At 37.1% G+C, this 24058-nt stretch overlaps 1 protein-coding gene across 3 annotated transcripts; it reads right to left on the reverse strand.

The window, feature by feature from the left end:
* Positions 1–93: 93 nt before the first annotated feature.
* On the reverse strand, positions 94–23736 carry LOC133291726 (serine/threonine-protein kinase STY17-like). 3 transcript variants are annotated; one of them, XR_009748832.1, is made up of 17 exons: positions 23282–23730; positions 22839–22953; positions 22288–22388; positions 21999–22118; positions 21214–21268; positions 18061–18171; positions 12379–12429; positions 11933–12108; positions 11736–11843; positions 10636–10709; positions 10067–10242; positions 3806–3901; positions 2990–3070; positions 2815–2868; positions 2589–2723; positions 2344–2513; positions 94–166 (listed from the first exon to the last, which is right to left on the reverse strand). XR_009748832.1 is itself a non-coding variant. In XM_061490033.1 (17 exons), exons 2-17 carry the CDS (start codon positions 23476–23478, stop codon positions 2433–2435), a joined length of 1731 nt encoding a protein of 576 aa, XP_061346017.1. In that variant the 5' UTR covers positions 23479–23512; positions 23633–23736; the 3' UTR covers positions 2049–2432. The 3 variants fall into 3 exon arrangements, 2 of the variants coding, with proteins under 2 accessions (XP_061346017.1, XP_061346018.1); XM_061490033.1 differs by lacking the exon at positions 94–166 and having other exon boundaries at positions 2049–2513; positions 23282–23512; positions 23633–23736; XM_061490034.1 differs by lacking the exon at positions 94–166 and having other exon boundaries at positions 2049–2513; positions 22839–23017; positions 23282–23406.
* Positions 23737–24058: the final 322 nt, after the last annotated feature.

Genomic DNA, 24058 nt, shown 5'->3' on the forward strand with positions numbered 1-24058 from the left:
CAAACCATGATAAATTAATGAAAATCGCTAAGCCAAAACTTAATACAACTCCAAGTTGATATCAAGTTTTTTTTTTTCTAAAAAGAAAAAAACTGTGATTCTTTGAAGAGAGAGTTCCACATGTCACCACTGGTGGTTGCCTTGACTCTTCAACACTGAGCACAATCTGCAAGTTCGCAAAATTTCGTTTATGTCATGAAGTGTTGGGCAATGCTTGAAACTTATCAGGGTTAACAGTACTCGGCTAGTTTTTTTAAGAGTAAAATAGTTTTTGGACGTTCAACAAATATTACGGACCCATTTTAATCTCTTAAAAAAAAGAAAAAGTCAATTTGTGATCTTTATGAAATCTAGTTAATAAAAAATGTGGTTATTCCACTACAAAAAAAGTGGAGGCGGTGAGCCCATTTTTATTGATGTGTGTTGGATGAGAGCTTTTTTAATGATTTACATTATTCTCTAACAGGTTCATCTAAAATTCAGAGAAGATTTTCATTATTCCCCTCAAAAGGACTAACATGGGTCTATTTTAAATTTCAAAGGAACCATAAATTGACTTTTTTTTTCTAAAAAAATCAATTAAACCCTGTGATATTTGCTGAGGACGTACTTTACTTTTTTTTTTAAAGATTCAGCTACAACGGTTTCAATATTCTAATTACAGAAATTGAAAGCAGCAAGACAAGTGTTCTTAAGATAATTCATTCTGCGAGAGAAGAATCATTGATACAGACGCGTTTAAATCTATCAGCAAACGACAGCCAAAAAAATAAAAAAACAGTTAAATGGGGTATATAAAAAATGTTTTAACAATTTTTGTGGGCCTCAGATCATCCAATAAAGACATCATTCTACCTAGTACGAGTAGCCCAAATCAAAGTGTGGAAGCCAACTTAGGACTGCAAAAAACACCCTGAAAAACCTCAACTGGTTTAACGTGTTCGCCAAGGAATATGTTGTCACAATTAAGATCCAATTCAGGAGCTCATTTTCGGTACAACCTACTCCTTTACCAAAAAAGAAAAAAATACAGTATATGGGTGAAAATAATTATAAAAGTGGGTAGTATAAAGTATTAATTTTTAATATATTTCATAAATGATGCACCGGGGATATCTTTTCTTATCCAAATCCGACATCTTCTCCCATCCAAATTTTCATGGTCAGAGAATAATGAAAATGAATATTGAAATCAATAAATGTGAAGATAACATTTCATAAATACGAATTTTGCTCCTACTATTTACTTTAAGATTAGGGCAGATTGCTTTTAGGAATAATCCAAACAGCTTGAGATTATCAACTAACAATTCTAACAATCTCACTCTGAAAAACTTTCTTGAATGATATTGATATTTAAAAAGATAGAAACAAATAGAAGATTAATCATCCTATTAATTGAGATTCAATAATTTTATTATGAATAAAATTGGAGATCAATAAGATGACACGATATTCAGTTAAAACGATTTGATTTATCATCCCATACATAATAATTTTTTTTAAAATAATGACCATTGGTGACTAATTATTTTAACTAGCAGATCAACATTGTGCCTCTCTCTATATTCACCGCTTAAGTAGTGGCTTTTGAGTATCTAGATACCGTTGTGCAGCTACCACCTAAGTGGTGAAATGGTAAAAACAAATCCTATCATTTTAAGTTTGATATTTGAATAATAAAAAGTAATAGGGGAGGATTGATCTATGTGAAAATGTGTAACATAGCTCTATTCGCTTACAATTACCAGTCAGGCTGAAAGTTGGTGCATTCCTCAGTAGGCGTAATACCAATTGGTGACTATTTAACCCATGTACAGGGTTTTGAGCCTGTCAAAACTTAAGTGCTCGTTGGTGTTTAACCAAGAGCATAATCATTATTTGTGATTACAAGCAGCTGGTAGACTTTGGGCTATTATTACTTGCTTATAAGATAATAGTTTTTCATATCTAATGCAAATTGACCGAGTACAACCTTAATACAAATGCATATTTGGTCATAAAAACATGATGCCAACTTACTGTGTTTTAATATCTGTGGGATTGAATTGCAAAATAACATGACAATTTTATTACAGTTAAGCCTTGTATATCTCAGCATCTAATTTTTCTACTGGTCAACATCAAAGGGGTGAACGGACATAGGAGATAAAAAGCTCCCATTCGAAAAGCATGGAGAACAAAGAGCAAAAATTTAACATTACATGATGCCTTGAATTTTCGACTTTAACTACTCTTGCATCCATTCTATTCACAGGCAAATAAGAATAGATGAATGGACAAAAGGAAGAGAGGCGTGGGGATTGTAAGAGAATTTAAAGTAATAGCACAATAGAACAGAACCTTTCAAGAGCAGCAGAAACAGCCAACTCCATTGATCTTTGGTCAGACAACTGTACAGGACAAAAAGGCTATACTGTTGGATGATAATATCAGTGATGGGCACGCCTAAGTGCTGAAAGAAAGCCGTGGGGTGACTTATCTTTGTGTCGATCAGTTTTTTCATCATCGACCTGGTAGAAACAAGAAACTGAAAATTGCTTAATGGGTCCAACTTTGTTATTTAATAAATTTCAGTGATAGTTTACCTCTTTTGCTATCTGCTGAAGAATTTCTATTATTTCAGAGAAATCCGGTCTCTCCACTGGATCTTGTTGCCAGCACCGTTGGAGCAGTTCAGAAAGTCTTGGATGTGTATTTTTGGGAATAGTAGGCCGTAAGCCCTAATAGCAATTTAAGCGACATAGAATTATCATGCATAAACAAGAAAAATGCTTACGATGAAATTATCTGCAAAGAGGGAAGAGTAAAAACCTTCTGCACCACGCCAACTGCTGCTTGTAATGGGGTCAAGTAAGAGTAAGGCAGCTGGTAACAAAAAATAGTATATAAAATGAGATAAAACTAGTAAAGGCTAGTTCATCGTTTGAGACAAGAGACGAATAAAAGATAGAGCAGCAAAACCACTGCCTGGCATGAAAGTGCTCACTTCTCCAGTTAAAAGCTCCCAAAGAGCTATTCCAAAACTGAAAACATCTGCCTTCTGGTCATATGGTTTGTGTTCAATGACCTACAAGTAAAAGTCAAATCAATGGATAGAGATATAAAGTATTTTCTAAAAGCTAATTTAAAATAAAATCAGAAAAGGAAAGCAAATATAGTGATCATGTAACCACTTCAAAGTCCAAGAATTAAAGGCATGCTTGATGAAGATGAAAAGAAGAATTGAGTATCAATGCATTACATGCTTGATAAGGAAATAGCCAAGAAAGAATAAAAATAAAGTGGCCAGGGGCCACCATTTCATTTATTTATTTTATCTCAACTTTGAAATTATAAAAAAGAGAGAGATAAAACTGCAGAGAAATTGTAAGTTAAATGCTCAAACAATAAAAATTCAATATCAATATGACAAAATCTTAACATAAATCAAAATGAGTATATTCTTTAAAACCACTCCCCATGAAATCCCGATTTGTGAGGGTAAGGGGAAACAAGAATATTCTTTACTAGTTTATAATTTCTGCTTCACTGTGGTACCAAGTACCAGCTTTTCAGGATTGATTGAACTTGGATTGAATCCAACCTAGGTTGCTTTGCTTACACTTTAACTTACCTTCCCCTCCCCATACAGGGTCTTAGATCTCCTATGTAGCCAAAAAAGAACTAAAAATCAATCATTCTCTATTTTCACTGCCCACCATATTTCCCACCACAAACAAATATTGATCCTGAATTTGTATTGCACTATGACATCACCCAAAAAGTCAATCAGGAAAGTAACAATGTCCAAGAAAATTCATACCTCAGGAGCCATCCAACGATATGTTCCAGTTTCAGCAGTCATCACTCCAGACTGAGTTTGCACTCTGGCAACCCCAAAATCAGCAACCTTGACCAACTGTGGGAGAAGGATAAGCTATTTGAGTAGATATGAAATGATAATGTTGATGCGTTAATTCTTCTAGAAAAAAGTAAGCAATTGTTTTCCTCTCATTTCTGTGCACTTAAGTTCATATTTTACTGTATTCTGACAGCAAGAGTCCAGCATTACACAACTACCCATCTTAAACTTGTTTATACAAATTATAAACTAGAGTGACTCTTGCGATTCAAGATGACATACAGTTTTGGTTCATCAATGAATATAGGATCAGAGATGTGCACACTAGTATGAATGAGACAATAGGGAGAGAAGGGCACAAGACTTTCAGATTTCAACATATAATACCTCGAATAAGTAAACTATTTATTTTATTTTGGGGGGCGCATGAAAGATTAAGAGCATGATAGTATTTCGGGATAATGAACTTAGAAATATTACAATTAACTATAATTTGAAACACCATAAAAATTCTGACAATAAATTATCACACACTTATTTGTATATTAGAGTAAAGTAATGTAGAGTAATACATAACGGTATTTTTGTATTATCAGCTGAGGGTATCTTTGTAATAGCACAAGTAAAGATTAGTTAGTATGAAACTGATTCTGTTCAAACAGAATCAGTGACGTGTCATTAATATAGCTCTATAAAAGAGCAACGTGTACTGTTCACATTATTCATGAAATACATTAGATACTTTTAGTTCTCTCTCTTTAGCATTCTCTGAATGACTTCTCTTTCTCTCTCTCGTTCATCTCCTTCTCCTTTTCTTTGATGGTATCAGAGCTCTCATCCTGAGGGCCTGATACGAACGTGTTCACTATGGCTTCCGCATCGCAATCTCCGTCACTGACTTCCACCACAAACGGAACAACAGAAGCTCGTTCTTCGTCATCTCCGTCCCTGTTCAACCACTCCATCTCAGTCAAGCTAACTGAAAGCAACTTTCTTCTATGGAATCAGGTTGTTGAACCTGTTATTACTTCTCATCAACTCCACAAATTTCTTGTGAACCCTAAAGTTCCTCCACAGTACGAATCTGAACAAGATCGAGCTAATGAAGTAGTCAACCCTGCATACACTGAATGGATCCGTCAGGATCAGATGCTTCTTTCATGGATTCTGTCAACGATCTCTGAAGATATACTGAATGAGATCCTAGGAGTCAATCATGCATACGAAGCATGGGACCAGATCCACAAATTCTTCCAAGGAATGATGAGATCTAAAGCTCATCAGCTTAGATCTGAGCTTCGAACCATGAAGAAAGGTGGAAGATCAGCTGCTGAATATCTCAGGCGCTTCAAATCATTGTGTGATGAACTAAAATCTATCAAGAGTCCTGTATCCTTTGAAGAACAAACTGAAATCATCTTGGCTGGTCTTCTTGCGGAGTTTAATCCTTTTGTCACATCTGTGAGAGCTCGTGAGAATCCTTACCCAATAAATGATTTGAGAGTTGAGCTGATGTCTTATGAACAGATGCTAACCAAGCAGAATGAAACACTCCTTGCTGAATCAATGTCTGTGATTGTTGTGCAAACAACTACTACTGATCAGAAGGATGACTCTGTATCTGGAAGAACTCCGTTTGGTGTTATTCAGCAGAATCATGACCAAATTCAGCAGAATCATGACCAAAACTTTCAAAGCCAAAGATCATATGGATTCAGTAGAGGAAGAGGAAGGTCTTTTGTTCGTAATAACAGAAATAGCAGGGGTAGAGGACGCACCAACGTGCAATGTCAGCTGTGTTACAAATTTGGACATAGTGTTCAAAGCTACTGGTACAGGTTTGATGAAAATTTTGCACCTGAATCATCCGCATCTGAAGCTCCACACTATTTTCCTGTTCCTCCACAGTCCTTTCGAAGGCCACATCAGTACATTCGACCTCCTGCACATCCTCCTCAAGTGCTGCTCACAGCTAATCAACTCACACCAAATCAACTTCAGCACGTCTCAACCACAGTGTAATGCTGCCTCACAGGGACAAGGACTCTTGCCAACTCCTCAGAATGTCCAAGCTATTGAGTGGTATCCAGACTCAGGAGCCTCTCATCATGTCACAGCTCATCCTCAAAATCTTCTGCAAAGTACTCAGTTGTCAGGAGCTGATCAAGTCTATATAGGGAATGGCCAAGGTCTAAGGGTTAATGCTACTGGTTTATCCTCCTTTCCTTCTCCTTTTCAACCACACACTCAGCTACACCTTAAAAATCTATTACTTGTCCCTTCTATCACCAAAAACCTCATTAGTGTAAGAAAATTTGCTAAGGATAATGGAGTCTATTTTGAATTTCACCCCTTTACTTGTTGTGTGAAATCACAGGAATCCCATGAAGTGCTGCTGGAAGGTGACTTGGGTTCAGATGGTTTATATTGTTTCCAAGAGATCTGTCTCACTCCCAACTCAAGACAGAATTGTCATCCTACTTCAATGTCTTTTTGTAATACACATATAGGTCATAGTCCTACTTCAAAGTCCTCAATAAATGTAACCTCTAGTCAACAGAAAGCTGTAGCTTCCTCATATATGTACTCCTTAAGGCATTGTCGTTTAGGTCATCCTCATACTGAGGCTCTTAATTCTATCCTGAGGTCTTGTAATATCCCCATCCCAAATAAAAATGATATTGAGTTTTGCTCAGCTTGTTGTTTGGGTAAAATACATCGATTACACTCTCCATCTTCTACCACAGTTTATGACAAACCTTTTGATTTAATATTTAGTGATCTGTGGGGTCCAGCCCCTATGACATCTACTTTGGACTTTAAATACTACATATCCTTTGTGGATGCACATTCCAGATACACCTGGATCTTTCCTCTCAAACAAAAATCTGATGCATTAGTTGTGTTTTCTCAATTTCAAGCTCTTGTTTCCGATCATTTTTAGTCCTCTATTAAAGCCCTCCAAACTGACTGGGGAGGAGAATTTCGATCTTTTCATCAAACTTTAAAACAACAGGGTATTGTTCATAGGATCATATCTCCCCACACTCATCATCAAAATGGAGTGGTTGAGAGGAAACATTGTCACATAGTTGAAACAGGTCTCACATTGCTTGCTCATGCATCTCTACCCATCAAATTTTGGGATCATGCATTCATTTCAGCTGTTCATCTCATTAATTGTCTTCCAATTGCTGCATTAAATTTTGAAGTACCCTTCACCAAGCTTTACAAATCCACTCCTGACTATACGAGCCTTAAGGTCTTTGGTTGTGCCTGTTTCCCATTCTTGAGACCCTATAACAACCATAAATTAGATTTTAGAAGCAGTGAGTGCATATTTCTTGGTTACTCTCCCAACCATAAAAGGTATAAATGCTTGAACTCTTCTGGTCGTTTATTCATCTCCAAAGATGTACTTTTCAATGAAACAAAATTCCCTTATTCTTCCTGGACAACAGTACCTTCCCCTGACACTGTCTGTCCTATTTCACAACCTGTTGCAAATTTAATTCCCTTGGTCCCATCCTCACCTTTACATACAGATTCTTCCTCCTTTGATCATCAGCTGTCATCTCCTGTTTCTTCTAGCTCACACCCTGTTGATCCCAACACTGCCACTATTGTACATCAGTGTAATTCTCCTCTCCCATGTCAATTCTCCCAGTCACCTTCATCATCCTCCACAGCAGCATGCACTTCACATTCCCACGGTGAGCACACACCTTCAAGTAATTCAGGTACTCCTTTATCCTCTCCTTTACTTACTTTTTCTTCATCTTCCAACATCAATTCTGGTTCAGAATATATCCCCTCTGGCACTCTTTCTCCCTCTTCTGATCATTCCATCATTACTCACTCTAAGTCTTCCCTTATACCTCGCATTCTTCTCACCACCCTTGAACCTACATCAGTCAAGCAAGCTATTTGTAATCCACACTGGCTTGCTGCCATGCAATCTGAATTCCAAGCCCTTCAAGCCAACAATACCTGGACCTTGGTTCCACTTCCCAAAAACAGAATGGCTATTGGTTGTAAGTGGGTCTTCCGAATTAAGGAGAATCCAGATGGGACTATTAGCAGATATAAGGCACGGTTAGTGGCTAAAGGGTTTCACCAACAAGCTGGTTTTGACTACACTGAAACCTTCCCCAGTTGTCAAACCTATTACCATTCGGACTATACTTACCATTGCCATCTCTTTTGGTTGGCAACTAAGGCAATTAGATGTCAACAATGCCTTTCTCAATGGCATTTTAGAAGAAGAGGTCTATATGAATCAACCTCCTGGTTTTGAATCTTCTGACAAATCTCTTGTTTGTAGGCTTCATAAGGCTCTCTATGGTTTAAAACAGGCACCAAGGGCATGGTTTGACAAGCTTAAGGTCTCTTTGCTTCAGCTTGGCTTTACAGCAAGCAAATATGATCCATCTCTTTTTCTCTACCGCAAGTCCAATCACTGCATCTTTCTCTTAGTCTATGTGGATGATATTATCATCATTGGAAATGATGCTTCTCTTCTTCAATCGGTGATACAGAACCTGAATGTTGCCTTTGCTTTGAAAGATCTTGGTGATCTTGATTTCTTTCTTGGTATTGAGGTTAAAAAGACCTCTTCTGGTGCTATTTTTCTCTCCCAGTCCAAATATGTTCGCAACCTACTTACTAAAGCCAACATGGCTGAGGCAAAGGGCATCTCTACTCCTCTTCCCTCTGGTTGCAAGTTATCCAGATATGGTTCTAACTATCATCCTGATCCTTCCTTTTATCGTTCAATTGTTGGAGCCTTGCAGTATGCCACACTCACCAGGCCAGAGATTGGTTTTGCTGTCAACAAGGCTTGTCAGTTTATGGCTCAGCCCCTTGAGGATCATTGGACTGCTGTTAAACGAATATTACGGTATCTTAAAGGCACTATTCATCATGGTATGTTATTGCAGCCTTGTCATCCTAGTCATCCCTTCTCTATTACTGCTTTCTGTGATGCTGATTGGGCTGGAGACCCTGACGACCGTAGATCAACTTCTAGTGCTTGTGTGTATTTTGGTTCGAATCTGATTTCCTGGTGGTCTAAGAAGCAATCACTACTTGCTCGTTCAAGCACTGAGGTTGAATATCGCAGTCTAGCTCTTGCCACAGCTGAGGTTCTCTGGTTAAAGTCACTTCTTAGTGAACTTCACATTCAGTTTACTACCCCCCTCATATTGTGTGATAATCTCAGCACAGTATCTTTGTCCCACAATCCTGTGCTCCATGCTCGCACAAAGCACATGGAATTGGATATCTTTTTTGTTCGGGAACGGGTTCTTGCTAAGGATGTTCGTGTATGTCACATTCCTGCTGTTGATCAAATTGCTGATACCTTGACTAAGAGCCTCTCAGCCTCACGGTTTGCTGCTCTCAGAGACAAACTCAGTGTTACTGATCTCTACTCTCTTTCTCATCCACCCTGAGTTTGCAGGGGGCTATTAGAGTAAAGTAACGTAGAGTAATACACAAGGGTATTTTTGTATTATCAGCTGAGGGTATCTTTGTAATAGCACAAGTAAAGATTAGTTAGTATGAAACTGATTCTGTTCAAACAGAATCAGTGACGTGTCATTAATATATCTCTATAAAAGAGCAACGTGTACTGTTCACATTATTCATGAAATACATTAGATACTTTTAGTTCTCTCTCTTTAGCATTGTCTGAATGACTTCTCTTTCTCTCTCTCGTTCATCTCCTTCTCCTTTTCTTTGATTGTAGAAATTCTACATTCAATTTTAAATTGAAAATGTGAAGTCAACAATACACCTGATAGCACAGAGAAGTAATAAATAACTGATACTTTAACATGAAAACACAAAAAAATTGGATATTGAAGATAGGATTGCAACTGGAAAAAAAAAAAAAGATCACTATGATCCACAGTTCAACGTAAAATGCAATATATTATAAAGGAAAAGTGTGTGTCATTTTAAAGGATGTAAAGTTATGTCATTTTAAGAGAGAGAAAGAGATAGATAAAGGAGAAGAGAGATTTGACAAAAAAAATAAAGGTGTGGATCCCACCTCTTTGGGAGAGTGAAAGGATATAAGTTGTGTCATTTAAAAGGATAAACACTTTTCCCATATTATAAACCAAATATTACACACAGACAGAGAGCAGCAAAACATAGACCAATATATTTAAAATGCAAAAGGCAATATCAATGTGTGCATTCATGGAATCCTCTTACTTCATTTTCATCCATAAGAAGATTGGCAGTCTTGAGGTCCCTGTGAATTATATTATTTTGGTGCAAATAATTCATTCCCTTGGAAACATCAATCGCTACTTTTAGTAAAGACGGAAGCTTAAATACACCCTTTTGTTTGTGCAGAAAGTCATATACGCTTCCTCTAGACATAAACTCTGGTAAAGACATAAACATGAGCACATAAGCATCAAAATTGAATTATCAGGTGACTGAATAAGGCACCCAAATCATCTTAGAAACCAAATTACTTGATACGACATTAATTGGAGATATTATACTGATTCTAAAACTAGTATAAACTTAAACTAGCAATATGAATTAAAAAAAGGAGGCTGGTGCACAAGGCTTCCACCATTGTGTGGTGTGGGGAGGGTCAAATGTAAGGACGTAGCCTCCTCCATAAGCAGAGAGGTTGTTTCCACAACTAAAACCCATGACCACCGAGTCACAATGCAGCAACCTTATTGCACCAAGGCTCACCCTCTAAACTAATAGTATAAAACTTAAAAATATGACAACATAAATTCTCAGAGTCCTCTCCTATTTACCGGTAACAATACAAAGATTTGGTGGCCGAGTACAAGCACCGATGAACTGAACAACATTCTTGTGTCGTATCTTCCTGCAATCCAAGATAAGTCATAATTGGTAAAGGAAGAATGGTAACTCAGACCTACAACGATACCATATCACTAATACAAACAAACTAGGATAAAAATACTAGTGAATTTGTCAGGATGGAAACATTATTAGATATTTTCAGAAATTCAGAAGCATCTGATGCAGTGGATACCTGGAAAAAAATATATATATATATTCTTTTCAGTTAAGATAATATATTCCTTTTCCTGAATGGTCGTAGCAAACAAGTCTGGATAGTTTTCCTATAACAAAGAAAAGTTCATTCTCCTTCCGTGATTGTAATTAGCCAACATTCATGAATCATTGAGCCAGATAATTTAACTGTCTGTAATGCCAATTTCAGGGAACCAGTCTGCCATAAAATTTGAAATTATATATCTGAATTTTTATTTTATTTTCAGAACTTAAAAATTCAATATTACAGCCAAAGTAAGCATCACTTTGAATAATCAAGCAGCAGCATAGGTAGCACATCTTTGCATGTATGTGCAATAGTGTAAAAGAGCGTGCAAAGTTGGTTTGCAATAGGAGCACAAAATTTTGTACCAGGCTGCCAGTTGCTGATGGTTTACAATCTGATAGACCAAAAACAAGAAACAAGACAAAAAAGGTCTAACCAAATGTATTAAGTCCAAGCAGTTTCATTTTTTAGGTCTAGGACTAGGAAGAAAGGGGTAAAACACTCCAATAGACAACAAGCGTCTACTAGCAATAAAAATCAAGATAATTTGTCTAGCAGCATCAAGTCCATCTTTTTCATTCCTCCATCATAGTTAATTACAGGATGTGAAAGCCAGATTATCATTTAATACAATACAGAATGACCAATTAAAAACAGGAAAGGGAATTTACAGCACAATCTTCATTGCTAAAAGCATTCCTTTTTCCATTCCCAGATTATAAGGAACTAAAAAGAAGTAAACGCAGAAAAGCATAGGAGAAACAAAAATCTCAGTAATGGGAAATAGAAGATCCACCAAAATTATATTCAATTATGCAAACAAACCTCATGATATAAACTTCCTGTGCAAACTCTTTCAGCATATCTGTACTTATGCGCTCAGGCTTAAGAACTTTGATGGCCACATCCTGACTGCAATATGTACCTCTGTACCTAAGGAAGTTCAAAGGAAGAGGTAGAGAGAGACATTAGCTAAAAAGCCATGTAGAGTTCTAAATATATTTCAAACGCAAATAACTCACAAGTCACCGAATGACCCAGAGCCAACTTTGTGTTCATATTTCAGTTGGTCGGTATCAATTTCCCAGACATCAGCTCCATCAGAAGGTATTTGTATGCAATGAGGAGAGGGTTCCATCCTTGCCTGGTATTGTTCATTGGTAGCATAAAGTATGCCCTGATTTGACAGATATTGCTCCTGAAGTGTGGATAAGATATTTTATATCAATATTCAATAGGCTTGTAACACAGAAATGTAATTTAGTTGTCAGAATGAAAGCATAGAAAATTTAATATTAACAGATGCTGCCATTGCTCAAATATAGTCAAACTGCAGTAATATAATCTTCCCTTCTTAATTTTGAATAGGTGTCATTGTATCAAAGTCCATAGTAACTAGCAAGAAAATTAAAATATTACAAAAAATCTAAAACTTCATATTTAGAAATAATTAATTGGGAGAATATACCTCAACCTTCAAAATTTCCCTTTCCAACACACTTTTAAGCTCCTCAGTTTCCTAATAGCAAAAGGAAAAGACATCAGACGCAAGATGCTATTTGGATATAGAAAATACAAGTGAGAATAATAAGAAACAACCACGTACATCAAAATCAAATATAAGAGGAGAAGGAAAGAAATAATATAAACATGCAAGAACTCCAAGCAAACAAATGAATGGATTGAAAAGCAAAAGATTCAAAATCCAGATGAATTTACATGACAACCCAATACGCTTGATAGAAACCGTTACACGAGTAAACAAAAGGCGTAGAAAATAGAAAAGCTTGGAGGACTCGGGATTGCCACACTAAAAAGAGAATTCTACAAAATGTTATGTCATATCGCTATTGACAAAAGAGTCTTCAAACCTTCCTCTTATATTCTATTGCTATAACAATTCTGTTATCTTGCAGAAACCAACCAACTGCCTGAGCATTAACAAAGCTTATATAAAAAACTCCTAAGCTAGTTTGGCAAGGCCATTTAATTAAAACTTGAAACAGGAAGTCTCAAGTTTTGTCAAGAGACAATGTTAACAAGATTTTATTTTTATTTTTTTTACTTGCTAATGCATATGAAGACGTTAACAGACCAGAGATTTCACAAACACAAACGATAGAATAATCTGCCATTTTAACCATAATTATATAAAAATAGGTAACTAAATATGTCTTCAGGTCTTTCAGAGGGACAAAGGAAAATGCTTAAAAACAAGTTATAATAGGAAACAGCATGCATGGTTGGTGCCTCGGTCATACAAATACAGCTTTTTGGGTGTGTACCTGTACTTCGTATGTATCCAATTACTAAGGGATACTCAAAGTGCATATTGGTGATATAATTATATTTTCATACTGTTAGAGATATATAAAACCATTAAAAAGGCTTTCACTTAACAGCTTAAGCTAGTGGGTGAGGGCTTTTTAGTGGTTTATATTATTCTCCAACACGTCCCCTCACACGAGAGCCCATTGGGCTTAAAGGGTAGACAATGCACAGGCTCACCTACCTGTGCTAAGAAAATTCCACAAAGAAAATGGGGGCGGTAAGAATCGAATCCGGGACATGAGGCTCTGATACCATGTAAAGAACCATTTTAACCCAAAACCTTAAGGTATTGGGTGAAGGCCTTTTTTAATGATTTCTATTATTCTCTGATGGTACCAGGAAATCAGAAAACTCTGCAAATATATTGAAATGTTGGGACAAGCCCTTACTTACAAACACCAATGCTACTCACAAAGTAAATGAAACAATAACACTCACATTGACATAAACTCCAGAGAGACTCGATGAGACACTTTAATAAAAAGACGCTAAACATTTACCCCAGCTACACTAAAACCAGAAGATAATCCAGTGACCTCCTTTAATGAGGAAGAGAACCCCACTCCTCATCAAGCTTTCCTATCTTATCCATATGCTTACTGTCTAACTCACTTCCTCACTCCCAGCCCCTTCCATTATAACAGACTCCACTCCCACATTACCACCCACTAATTCCTCTCCATTGAGAGCCTTCCACGTGTCACCTTTGATAACAAACTCCATGGGCCTATCACTTTAGGCCTTATTCTGTTTATTCATCTCTTTTTTACGTTCATATACCAACTTCAATGGTCCAACAATACTTCCCCCTTTAACATTCACCTTGTCCTCAAGGTGAAAAGCTGGGAACAGCTCCTACAACTCCTCCATAAAATCCCAAGACCACTCACAATCCGGCAAATTTGCCCATTCAACCAACACCTCGATTTTCCATTCAATAATCTTCTGGCGTCTCTAATTGCAGCTGGTTGGACATGTAACTCAAGAGATTCAGTTAAACACGTGGGAAGAAGTAGCACCGGTACACCAGGACTAATAGCCTTCTTTAATTGTGAAACATGAAAGACTAAATGAACACGGGAATATTCCGGAAGTTTTAATTTATAAGCCATTGGGCCTATTTTCTCTTCAACTTCAAAGGGGCCATAGAACCTTGGACTAAGCTTCTGATTAATTTGTTTGGCCAATGACCTTAGTTTATAGGGTTGTATCTTCAGATATACCATTTCTCCAACCCCATATGATACTTCCCTTCGTCCCCTATTTGCCTGCACCTTCATCCTCTCTTGGCCTTTGCATAAATTCTGCTTCAAGTTAGTTAAAACAGCATCTCAGGCTTGCATCCACTGATCTACTGCAGCCACTGAAACTGACTGCTGGTCAAAATGAATAATGGAAGGTGGATCCCTACCATAAAGTGCCTTGAAGGAGGTCATTTGTGAAGATCTGTTATGTGAACTGTTAAACCAGAATTCAGCCCATGGAATCCATTTAGCCCAACTTCTTGGGTGGCTGCTAGCAAAACATCTTAAGTACGTCTCCAAGGTGCGGTTTACCACCTCCGTTTGCCCATCCATTTGTGGATGATATGTTGTTCAACTTTGTGCCTGCTGCCTTGAACAATTCTCCCCAAAATTTACTGAGAAACAACCTGTCCCTATTCTTTACTATCGACTTAGGAAACCCATGCAGCCTAACTATTTCCTTAATAAACAGCACCGCTACTTCTTCTGCACTAAACGGGTGAGTGAGAGTAATAAAATGCACGTATTTGGTTAAACGGTCCACCACAACTAAAATGGTGTCTACCCCTTTGGACTTTGGTAGTCCAGCAATGAAGTCCATAGATAGTTCTTCCCACACCTGATTTGGAATTGGTAAAGGAGTCAGCAAACCAACAGGTAATAAATTTTGATACTTGTTCTGTTGACACACACTATAAGCCTGCACAAAATTCTCTACATCCCTGCGCATTCCCTTCCAGTAAAACAGAGCTGAAATCCTCTTATATGTTCTAATTTCCCCTGAATGACCTCCCCAAGGGGAAGAGTGAAATTCTTCTAAAATTGTGAACAGTAAGGAAGATGTCCGAGGTATAACCATCCTATCTTTATACCATAAGCACCCTTTAGCCACATGATAACCCGGATATGAAGAGGCATCATTTAGAACTTCTGTCATCACCTTCCTAATTCCAGGATCATTGAGAGCTTCCTCTGAAAATGTCTGCAGATCTGGGCTACTGGTAACTGACAACATTTTACAGTCCATGACTCTAGACAGCACATCAGCTGCCTTGTTTTCCATTCCCAGTTTGTACTGAATTTCCAAATCAAACCCCATGAGCTTAGCTACCCACTTCTGCTGCCCTTCCACCATTAACCTCTGTTCTATCAAGTATTTTAAGATCCTCTGGTCTGTCCTGACAATAAAATGGCGACCTAACAGTTAATGACGCCATTTTTGCACCGAAAACACAATAGCTTTGAGTTCCTTCTCATAGACAGATAAAGCCTTATCCCTTTCTGAAAAAGCTTGACGGATAAACGCAATTGGGCACTCTCTTTGCATTAAAACAACACCCATTCCCTCCAAACACAATGACGTTGTTTCTACTTGTTCGCTGGCAGGAATCCGGTTGATACAAAAGTATCGTTCCGCTCGATAAAGCCAATCGTAAGGGTCTTCACCAGAAAAGTAAAGGACCTCCACCCTTCGTCTTCGCTCATCTTCTCTCCCAAACCCATTATTGACCCCCACATTATTGTTTTCGTCTTCCTCTGTATTTTTTCCCCCATTCCTTTGAGGCATTCCCTCACCCTGATGGTTCATACTTTCCAGAATCTCGTTGAGCATAGTATTCGCTCGATTCATTGACGTTTCCAATCTCCCCAGAACACCTTCATTTTGTCTCTCCGTCGTTACCAGCCTCTGTTCAATGTCACCAACTCTTGCCTCCATCCGTGACCTAAACATTCAGAGCACCCTCAGGATCTGGTGCTTTGATACCAATTGATGGTACCAGTAAATCAAAAAACTATGCAAATATATTGAAATGTTGGGACAAGCCCTTACTTACAAACACCAATGCTACTCACAAGGTAAATGAAACAGTAACACTTACATTGACATAAACTCCAGACAAACTCGATGAGACACTTTAATGAAAAGACGCTAAACAATTACCCCAACTACACTAAAACCAGAAGATAATGCAGTGACCTCCCTTGATGAGGAAGAGAACCCTACTCCTCATCAAGCTGCCCTACCTTACCCATATGCTTACTGTCTAACTCCCTTCCTCACTCCCACTAATTCCTCTCCATTGAGAACCTTCCACGTGTCACCTCTGATAACAAACTCCATGGGCCTATTACTTTGGGCCTTATTCTGTTTCTTCCTCTCTTTTTTACGTTCATATAACAACTTCAATGGTCCAACATTCTGTAACACACACCCTTATGCAAGAGCCCTTTGGGTTTGGAGCGTGGATATTACACGGCCCAAATTTCGATTTTACATTGTGTTTATTTAATTCCATAAGTGGGGGCCGTGAAGATCGAACTTGTGATCTTATGGTCACTAAAGCTCTGATACCATGTGCTAGGTTTGATGTATTGTACACCCTTCAAACCCAATGGGCTCTCGTGTGATGGGCGTGTTAGAGATATATAAAACCATTAATGTAACCTCACCCAACAGCTTAAGCTTTTGGGTTGAATTGGTTTTTTACATGATATCAGAGCCTCAGTGTCACGGGTTCGATCCTCGCTACTCCCCATTTTCTTTATGGAATTTCTTAGCACGTACAGGTAGGCTGGGCCTGATGCATCATCCATCTTTCAAGCCCAATGAGCTCTCTTGTAAGGGGGCGTGTGAGAGATATATAAAACCATTAAAGAGGCCATCACTTAACAACTTAAGCTTTTGAGTTAAATTGATTCTTTACACATACATTAATTTTGTCTAAAGCATTTCAGATGTGGCTTTGGAATATACCAAATACACATTAAAAAAAATGCCAAAATGCACAAAATGCTCCAAAAGAGATCCAAAAAATCAATGGTAGAGCCAAATTTTGGCTAAAGTGAGCAGTTGCACTGAGCCAAAAAATCAAAGAGATCCACACCCACTTTTTATTTATTTATTATGGTAGCAGAAAATGAAACCATCCCATCCTCCCCTGTTCTACCTAACAGCTGCCTTATATGAGATTAGATATTTGTGCTTTGGTCCCTACGTCAAGCAGCGGCAGTTGCACTTTGGCTGGTATTGGAAGGGACATCAGCTAGCAGCATCCCTTGCATCATGATCAATCCTCTCTCTCTCTTGTTTTCTCTTTCTTATAAAGAAACCCTAAATCTATTTGGTTATAATTGTGGAATTATTCTGTATGCTTCAACTTTGTTGAAAATGGAATTTTCACGCTTTATTGGGTGATGATATGGTTTGCAATGATTCTGTTATGTTAATATCACTTTTGGAAAGCAATAAAAAATTAATTAGGCATACTATTTGATAAAGTACCCCGCTTTATCCTAAATTTGTCAAGAAGAGTTGTATTTATGTATTTGTATCCATACAACATGATTGTTAGAAATGCCATGGATAAGACATAAGCAATCATATATTATTAATGAAATGGAAAGGTAAGCATGCCATTAAGAAATAAGAAAAATTTAAAGTAATATCTGAAATATCATTTTACAAATTCAAAATTGCAACCTGTACTCATAGCAAAATGTTCAAGGCATACATTAAGTCTTTCTGTTTCCCAAAACACTAGCTAGTGTTTTTATGAGGTCATAGCTTAGCTTACCTCATTAGGCCATCCCACAACGACAAAGACATCCAGAGAAAACCCATCTGTGGTGGAAAATGCATGAGCTTCTTGAATGTTCAGTCCGATCTCACCAAGTACTGAAGTTAACTGACATGCACAGGAAACGGTGAGAGGCAGCATATAATGTAAAATGCAACTGTTCAATCATATAATTCAACATAATTAATTTTAATCCATTGTCTGTGTAAAAGAAAAGTTTTACCAGCCCAATGACATATTGCCACATCAATTAATAAATTGGACACCTCAGGTAAGTCTTAACATTGTAAAATTCATTAAATAATGTTACAATACATCATCAGATGGGAGTATTGTTGAATAACATTGGAAACAAAAGGTAAATGTTTGAATTCAGTGTGTCTCAATAACACAACGAAGGTTTTATTATATAGAGTGACTATAACAATTACATAAGACTAATATAATGACGTGGGACTTCTTATCAACCTATTTTCAATACTTCGAACTCTCCCTCAAGCTATAAAGCTTACTAAAACTTTTACTTTGTTACAAATGAAAAGTTAACCAAAAAATATATTTGAGCTCCAGAAAATATGGTTGCAGGGCCAACTATGCTGGAGACTTTAGATAGATGAAAAATGCTGGAAAGGCAACTCAGCAAGATCGTCGGAATGACGATCAGCCTAAAAAGCTAGTTGAAATATTGTGTAACCAAGGAAGAAGAGACTTCGCTAAAATGACCATTAGCGGAAATGTCCTAGCAAGCAAATATAAACAAGAAGAACTAAAACTTTCTTTGTTAGAGAAATATAAAATCGATAATGTGGTCTTTATTTAAGAGCTTAAACTTTTGGGTTGAATTGATCCTTTACATGGTATCAAAGCCTTTGTGACCAAGTGGTCACAAATTCGATCTTCACCGCCTACATCCTATTAATAAATAATTAAATATTATGAATTTTCTTAACAGAGGTAGATGGGACTATACACCCTTTAAGCCCAATGGACTCTTTGTGAGGGAGCGTATTGGAGAAATATAAAATCATTAATGTGACGATCAGCCTAAAAAGCTAGTTGAAATATTGTGTAACCAAGGAAGAAGAGACTTCGCTAACACGACCATTAGCGGAAATGTCCTAGCAAGCAAATATACACAAGAAGAACTAGAACTTTCTTTGTTAGAGAAATATAAAATCGCTAATGTGGTCTTTATTTAAGAGCTTAAACTTTTGGGTTGAATTTATCCTTTACATAGTATCAAAGCCTTTGTGACTAAGTGGTCACGAATTCGATCCTCACCGCCTACATCCTATTAATAAATAATTAAATATTATGGATTTTCTTAACAGAGGTAGGTGGGACTGTACACCCTTTAAGCCCAATGTACTCTTTGTGAGGGGGCGTGTTGGAGAAATATAAAATCATTAATATGGCCTTCACAGGATAGCTTAAGCTTTTGGATTAAATTGGTTTGTTACATCCTCCAAGTTCATAAAAAAAACAGCATTTTTGGAAGCTCTCACCATGAGAACTAAGGAGACCCAATCAAAGTGTGTCTAGAACAAGGTTCGACGGGGCCAGTCTGTAATTAGGACAAACTATCCACAGGGCCAGGCTACATATGAGACGAGGACCGACAAGCCCAACAACATTTGGGATGATATGACAGGGCTAGAGAGCAACTTCAAAATTTCTTATTTCTCCCCCTCAATACAATGTTGGCATTGGAAAAAAAAAACATCAACACGAAGGGCCAGATCTGACGAGAGAAGAGTGTGGGCATGCTGGAATCACGGTTTCCCACCTACGAACAAAGAGAAAGAATCTGAAAAAGCCAAAAAAAGGAGAACCTACAACTAAGAAAGACCAAATCTGGATGGGTCTGGCCTGAAATGCCAATGAATTGCTGGAAAAAATCAAAAATGCAGAAAAAGCCGACACAAAGTGGGCCCATGGCCAGAGAAACATGGGGAATGGACAAAAATGAGGAGGCGACTAGGTATGAGGACGTTGTTGGTAGTCGGACTTGGACGTTTGGATAGATTGGAAGGAGGTGGTCCACTTCAGAAGGTTAGCTGCCAAATAGGTTATCAAAAAAATTTCTTGTAGACAGAGAAGACGACTCGCGACGCAAAAAGTAGTCATGTGTGGTCGAGTGACTAGCCGAATGACAATGGCAACTGGCGATGCACCAAACTTGAGGAGACGCTCCATATCCGCTGGTCACTAGATCTGTGTGTCTCAAATAGCACAACAGAGGTTCTGTTATATAAAGCAACTATAGCAATTGCATAAGACTAATATAATGATACGGGACTTCTTATCAACTATTTTGAATAATTCTAACAAGTGTAAGACTTTTTTACACCAATAGTTGCATGAAATTTAACTCACTCAAAAACTCCAAATATTTTGATCCTTGTGCAATGAATAATCAATTGAGTTAACCCCAAAGTTAGCAAAATAAGCAAGGAAGCAGTCCACTCATTGATTAAAACTTATAGAAGTCTCCGTGAAAGCTATAAGATCCAAATAATTACAGTTTTGAACACAATTGGAATTTCCCCTTTTCAAATATAAAAGAGCAACCGAAAAAGGTTATAGGAATCATCACCCATAAAAAATAGTTGAAGTAAAATACTCCTCTTTTGCATTTCCTATTATACAATAAATTATATATTTACAGAAGTGCATCCATATGAGTTTAAATTTATGGTTATAGATAAATATTAACAGATGAAGACATTACGGTACTTAATTGTACATTTACACCTTCATAAGTGGTCAATCTAATCTGTGTGAAAAATGAATACTCGGGGAGTATTACCACTTACAGCACTTTACAAAGAAAATTTTCAACATATAGTTTTAGGATTCCTATGTTTGACAGCATCCATAACAATTGGCAAGAAATATGTCCATAGTCGATACAAAAGGCAATGAAAATCCACAGTTATATCTTCCATAGTATTTCAAGAAGTCCTCTAACCAAATCAACTGCCCAGAAAAGCAAGAGCTATTGGCTATTATCATGTTGGATGCTGAAGAATACAGTAAAAGAGAAAATAAAATGAGGATTATACACAAAAATATCACCCAGTAATTTAAAAGCACCATATTACAAAAGTATTAAAAATACTTTTAAAAAATAAAATCAGAAGTAATTACCTGACTAAGGAGTTTAGGCTTGTCAACTGTTGAAAAGGTAATCTCGTGCATAGGCCTAAAATTTAATTAGTGAAAAGATTAGCACTGGTTAAACTTTTAAACGGTAATGCCTTTATTAACTGCTATGAAGCTAATGGAAACAAGAGCTATAAAATATAGAGGGTCTTTACGATCTAGAGGGTTAGCAATAAAACTCTTAAATACAGTCTTCTCATTGACTGATTCTACAAAAAAAAAAAATCTATACAGCATATTTCAGCAACATCTTTATGTAAAGATGAAAACGCCTAATAATAAAACTAAGGGGAAAGTGTGTGTCATTTTAAAGGATGTAAAGTTGTGTCATTTTAAGAGAGAGAAAGAGATAGATAAAGGAGGAGAAAGAGTTGACAAAAAAAATAAAGGTGTGGGTCCCATTTCTTTGTGAGAGTGAAAGTATATAAGTTGTGTCATTTAAAAGGATAAACATTTTTCCCTAAAACTAAATATTCCCTACCTACCTACCTACATCTCTCTCTAAAACTTGCACAAATAATAAAAACCAAGACACTTGCACAAATAATAAAAACCAAGAGACTTGCACTTGGAAAATTATATCTTCAAAGTGCATGAGATTTTATCCAAGTCTATATATCAACCTCATTATAAAATACAAGCTTTTACTTGATCAATATGAGACACTTTGTAACAATACTAACTGAGCCGAAGAAAGAAAGAAAGCCCATTCACAATATCTTTCCGAGAAGAATAACAGTACAAAATAATGAATTTATTGAAATGCATACCCGTGAAAATATGGTGGCACACCCATAGCACTGCCCCCATCTTCAATGCTATTTTTAGTTGTTTGAAGTGCAAGAGCTTCAAGATTAGAGGATGAACCAAATGTAGGCGGTGGGTGAATTCTTTTTTGCCCAAGAGAGAAACAGAAATGAGATTAAAAAATTAACAAATTATACAAATGAAAATATAATAATGATATGAACAAGAGCTTGGATAGTAAAAAGAACTTGATGTTCTTGTTGAGCAATGGCAAGTATGGAAAATTAAACTGATACATCATGTGAGCCATACCCCTGCTTAAACGAATAGTTAAGAGAACTTTGTGCATCTTCTTTCTCAGAAGGATCTGAATGCATGGAGTCAACATAATTTGCACTACCAAAAGGATATACCTGCATTGAGGATGATACTAATATGATTCGATTTGTATGTAGCATTTCTCTTTTCTTATTTTAGGCAATTATAAAGATACTGATTCCAGAGTCCAAATTTTATGCCAATAACAGCTAGCAGTTATCAGTGGTGCAGTCAAGGAAAGAAAAAAAAAAACAGTTTCATGCATGCTCAACAACCTTTAGAATACTGAATTCTTGATTTGCTGGAAAAACACTTAGGCTAACCTAAACTAGTAAAAAAACTAACTACATAATTTCAAGAACCGTGTAGATGAGGCACCTTGATAATAAGAAAGATAATGCAGTAAGCTGGGAAAACATTTCGCTTTAATCAAATTTCAAGAAAACAACAACTACAACAGAACTTCAATAACCTTATAGCAAAATGAGCATGAGAAGTAATAGTAATTTAAACAAATAATTAGTGCTTTATTTACGAGCTTCTACCTGTACTAAGCGAACTTGAAAGGCAGGTCGATTAGCAGGGTCCTCTGCCAACTTGAGCAATCTCTTATGTGCAAGAACATCTTCTGCCCTCTCCACATTCACATCCAATGCGTACCTATGTAGCAGCAATCAAAGTGACCAACCAGGAGACTCGTACAAAAACCACTCTGACAAATCCACTTACAAAGGTAAAGTAAAAAAAAAAAATCACTCAGCTATTTTTTTCAATTCTCATCGTAGAGTTCAAAATAACACAAGAAAAACTCGAATTGTGCATTAATTAAAAATACACGAGCGGGAATATACAAAAATGCTAGTCACGAATTTCCTGTCAATCGTTTTCACCACTTTTTCCAGAGTTTTTTTTTTCAAGAACAAAGACAGAATCAATTATTAAAGGAAAAGATAAGAGGCAAAGTTAATTCAGAAGCATCGTGAAAGACCTAGCAGGAAGACGGTTGAAGTGAAGCCATAGCTCATCGTCGAAGCCAGGAACATGAGCCTCTTCGCAATCGGTTTCCTGAATTCGACGAAGCACCTCATTGTAGACCTCCAGTTTCTGCCTGTGATGTCGAGGATGAGCATGCGACGATTGCATCGCTCTGCTCCCGCAGCTCTCAATGTCATTCTCGATCGCCATGAACGCGAGCCGAAGCAAAGCACGATCAGCAACACTACGCAAAGAAGAAGAAGCCGAAAGAAAGAGAGAGAAATCAGAGAGAGAGAGAGAGAGAGAGAGAGAGAAGGTGGATCGCGAGAAATGGAAGGAAAACCAAAACGAGAGAGAAACGAACACTGAACGATTGGGAGAAGGGGAAAGGGGAAAGGAAGAGATTCAGTTGACGAAAAACTCTTCTCTGAGTCTTTCCTTTTTATTTTGCTGGTTTGGTTCTCTTTCCAGGCACTAATGAGTGTTTTTGCTTCGGCCTAGTGTGTTTGTTCCCAGCTATCCACGTCAGAGTGGTCCCCTCCTTCCGCCCGGAATGGACACATACGGCAAATTGAAAGTTTGTTCATCGGATAATTAAATATTTTCTTTTTTCTCTATTTGGTGTCAGAATAATTGAAGATGCTTTTTTAGTTTCTTTTTGTTGTGGGATAGGTAGTTAGAACTTAGAATATGAAAAATTGATAATTAAGAAAAATTAAAGTTAAATAAAAATTAGCATTATTAGGGGCCCACGGAGGCTTTGTCTAAGGTTTATTCGGGAACATGGGCT

Source organism: Gastrolobium bilobum, unplaced genomic scaffold, assembly GCF_033153095.1.
Source record: "Gastrolobium bilobum isolate Gb01-03AN ecotype WA unplaced genomic scaffold, APGP_CSIRO_Gbil_v1 utg1885, whole genome shotgun sequence".
Taxonomy (NCBI): Eukaryota; Viridiplantae; Streptophyta; class Magnoliopsida; order Fabales; family Fabaceae; genus Gastrolobium; species Gastrolobium bilobum.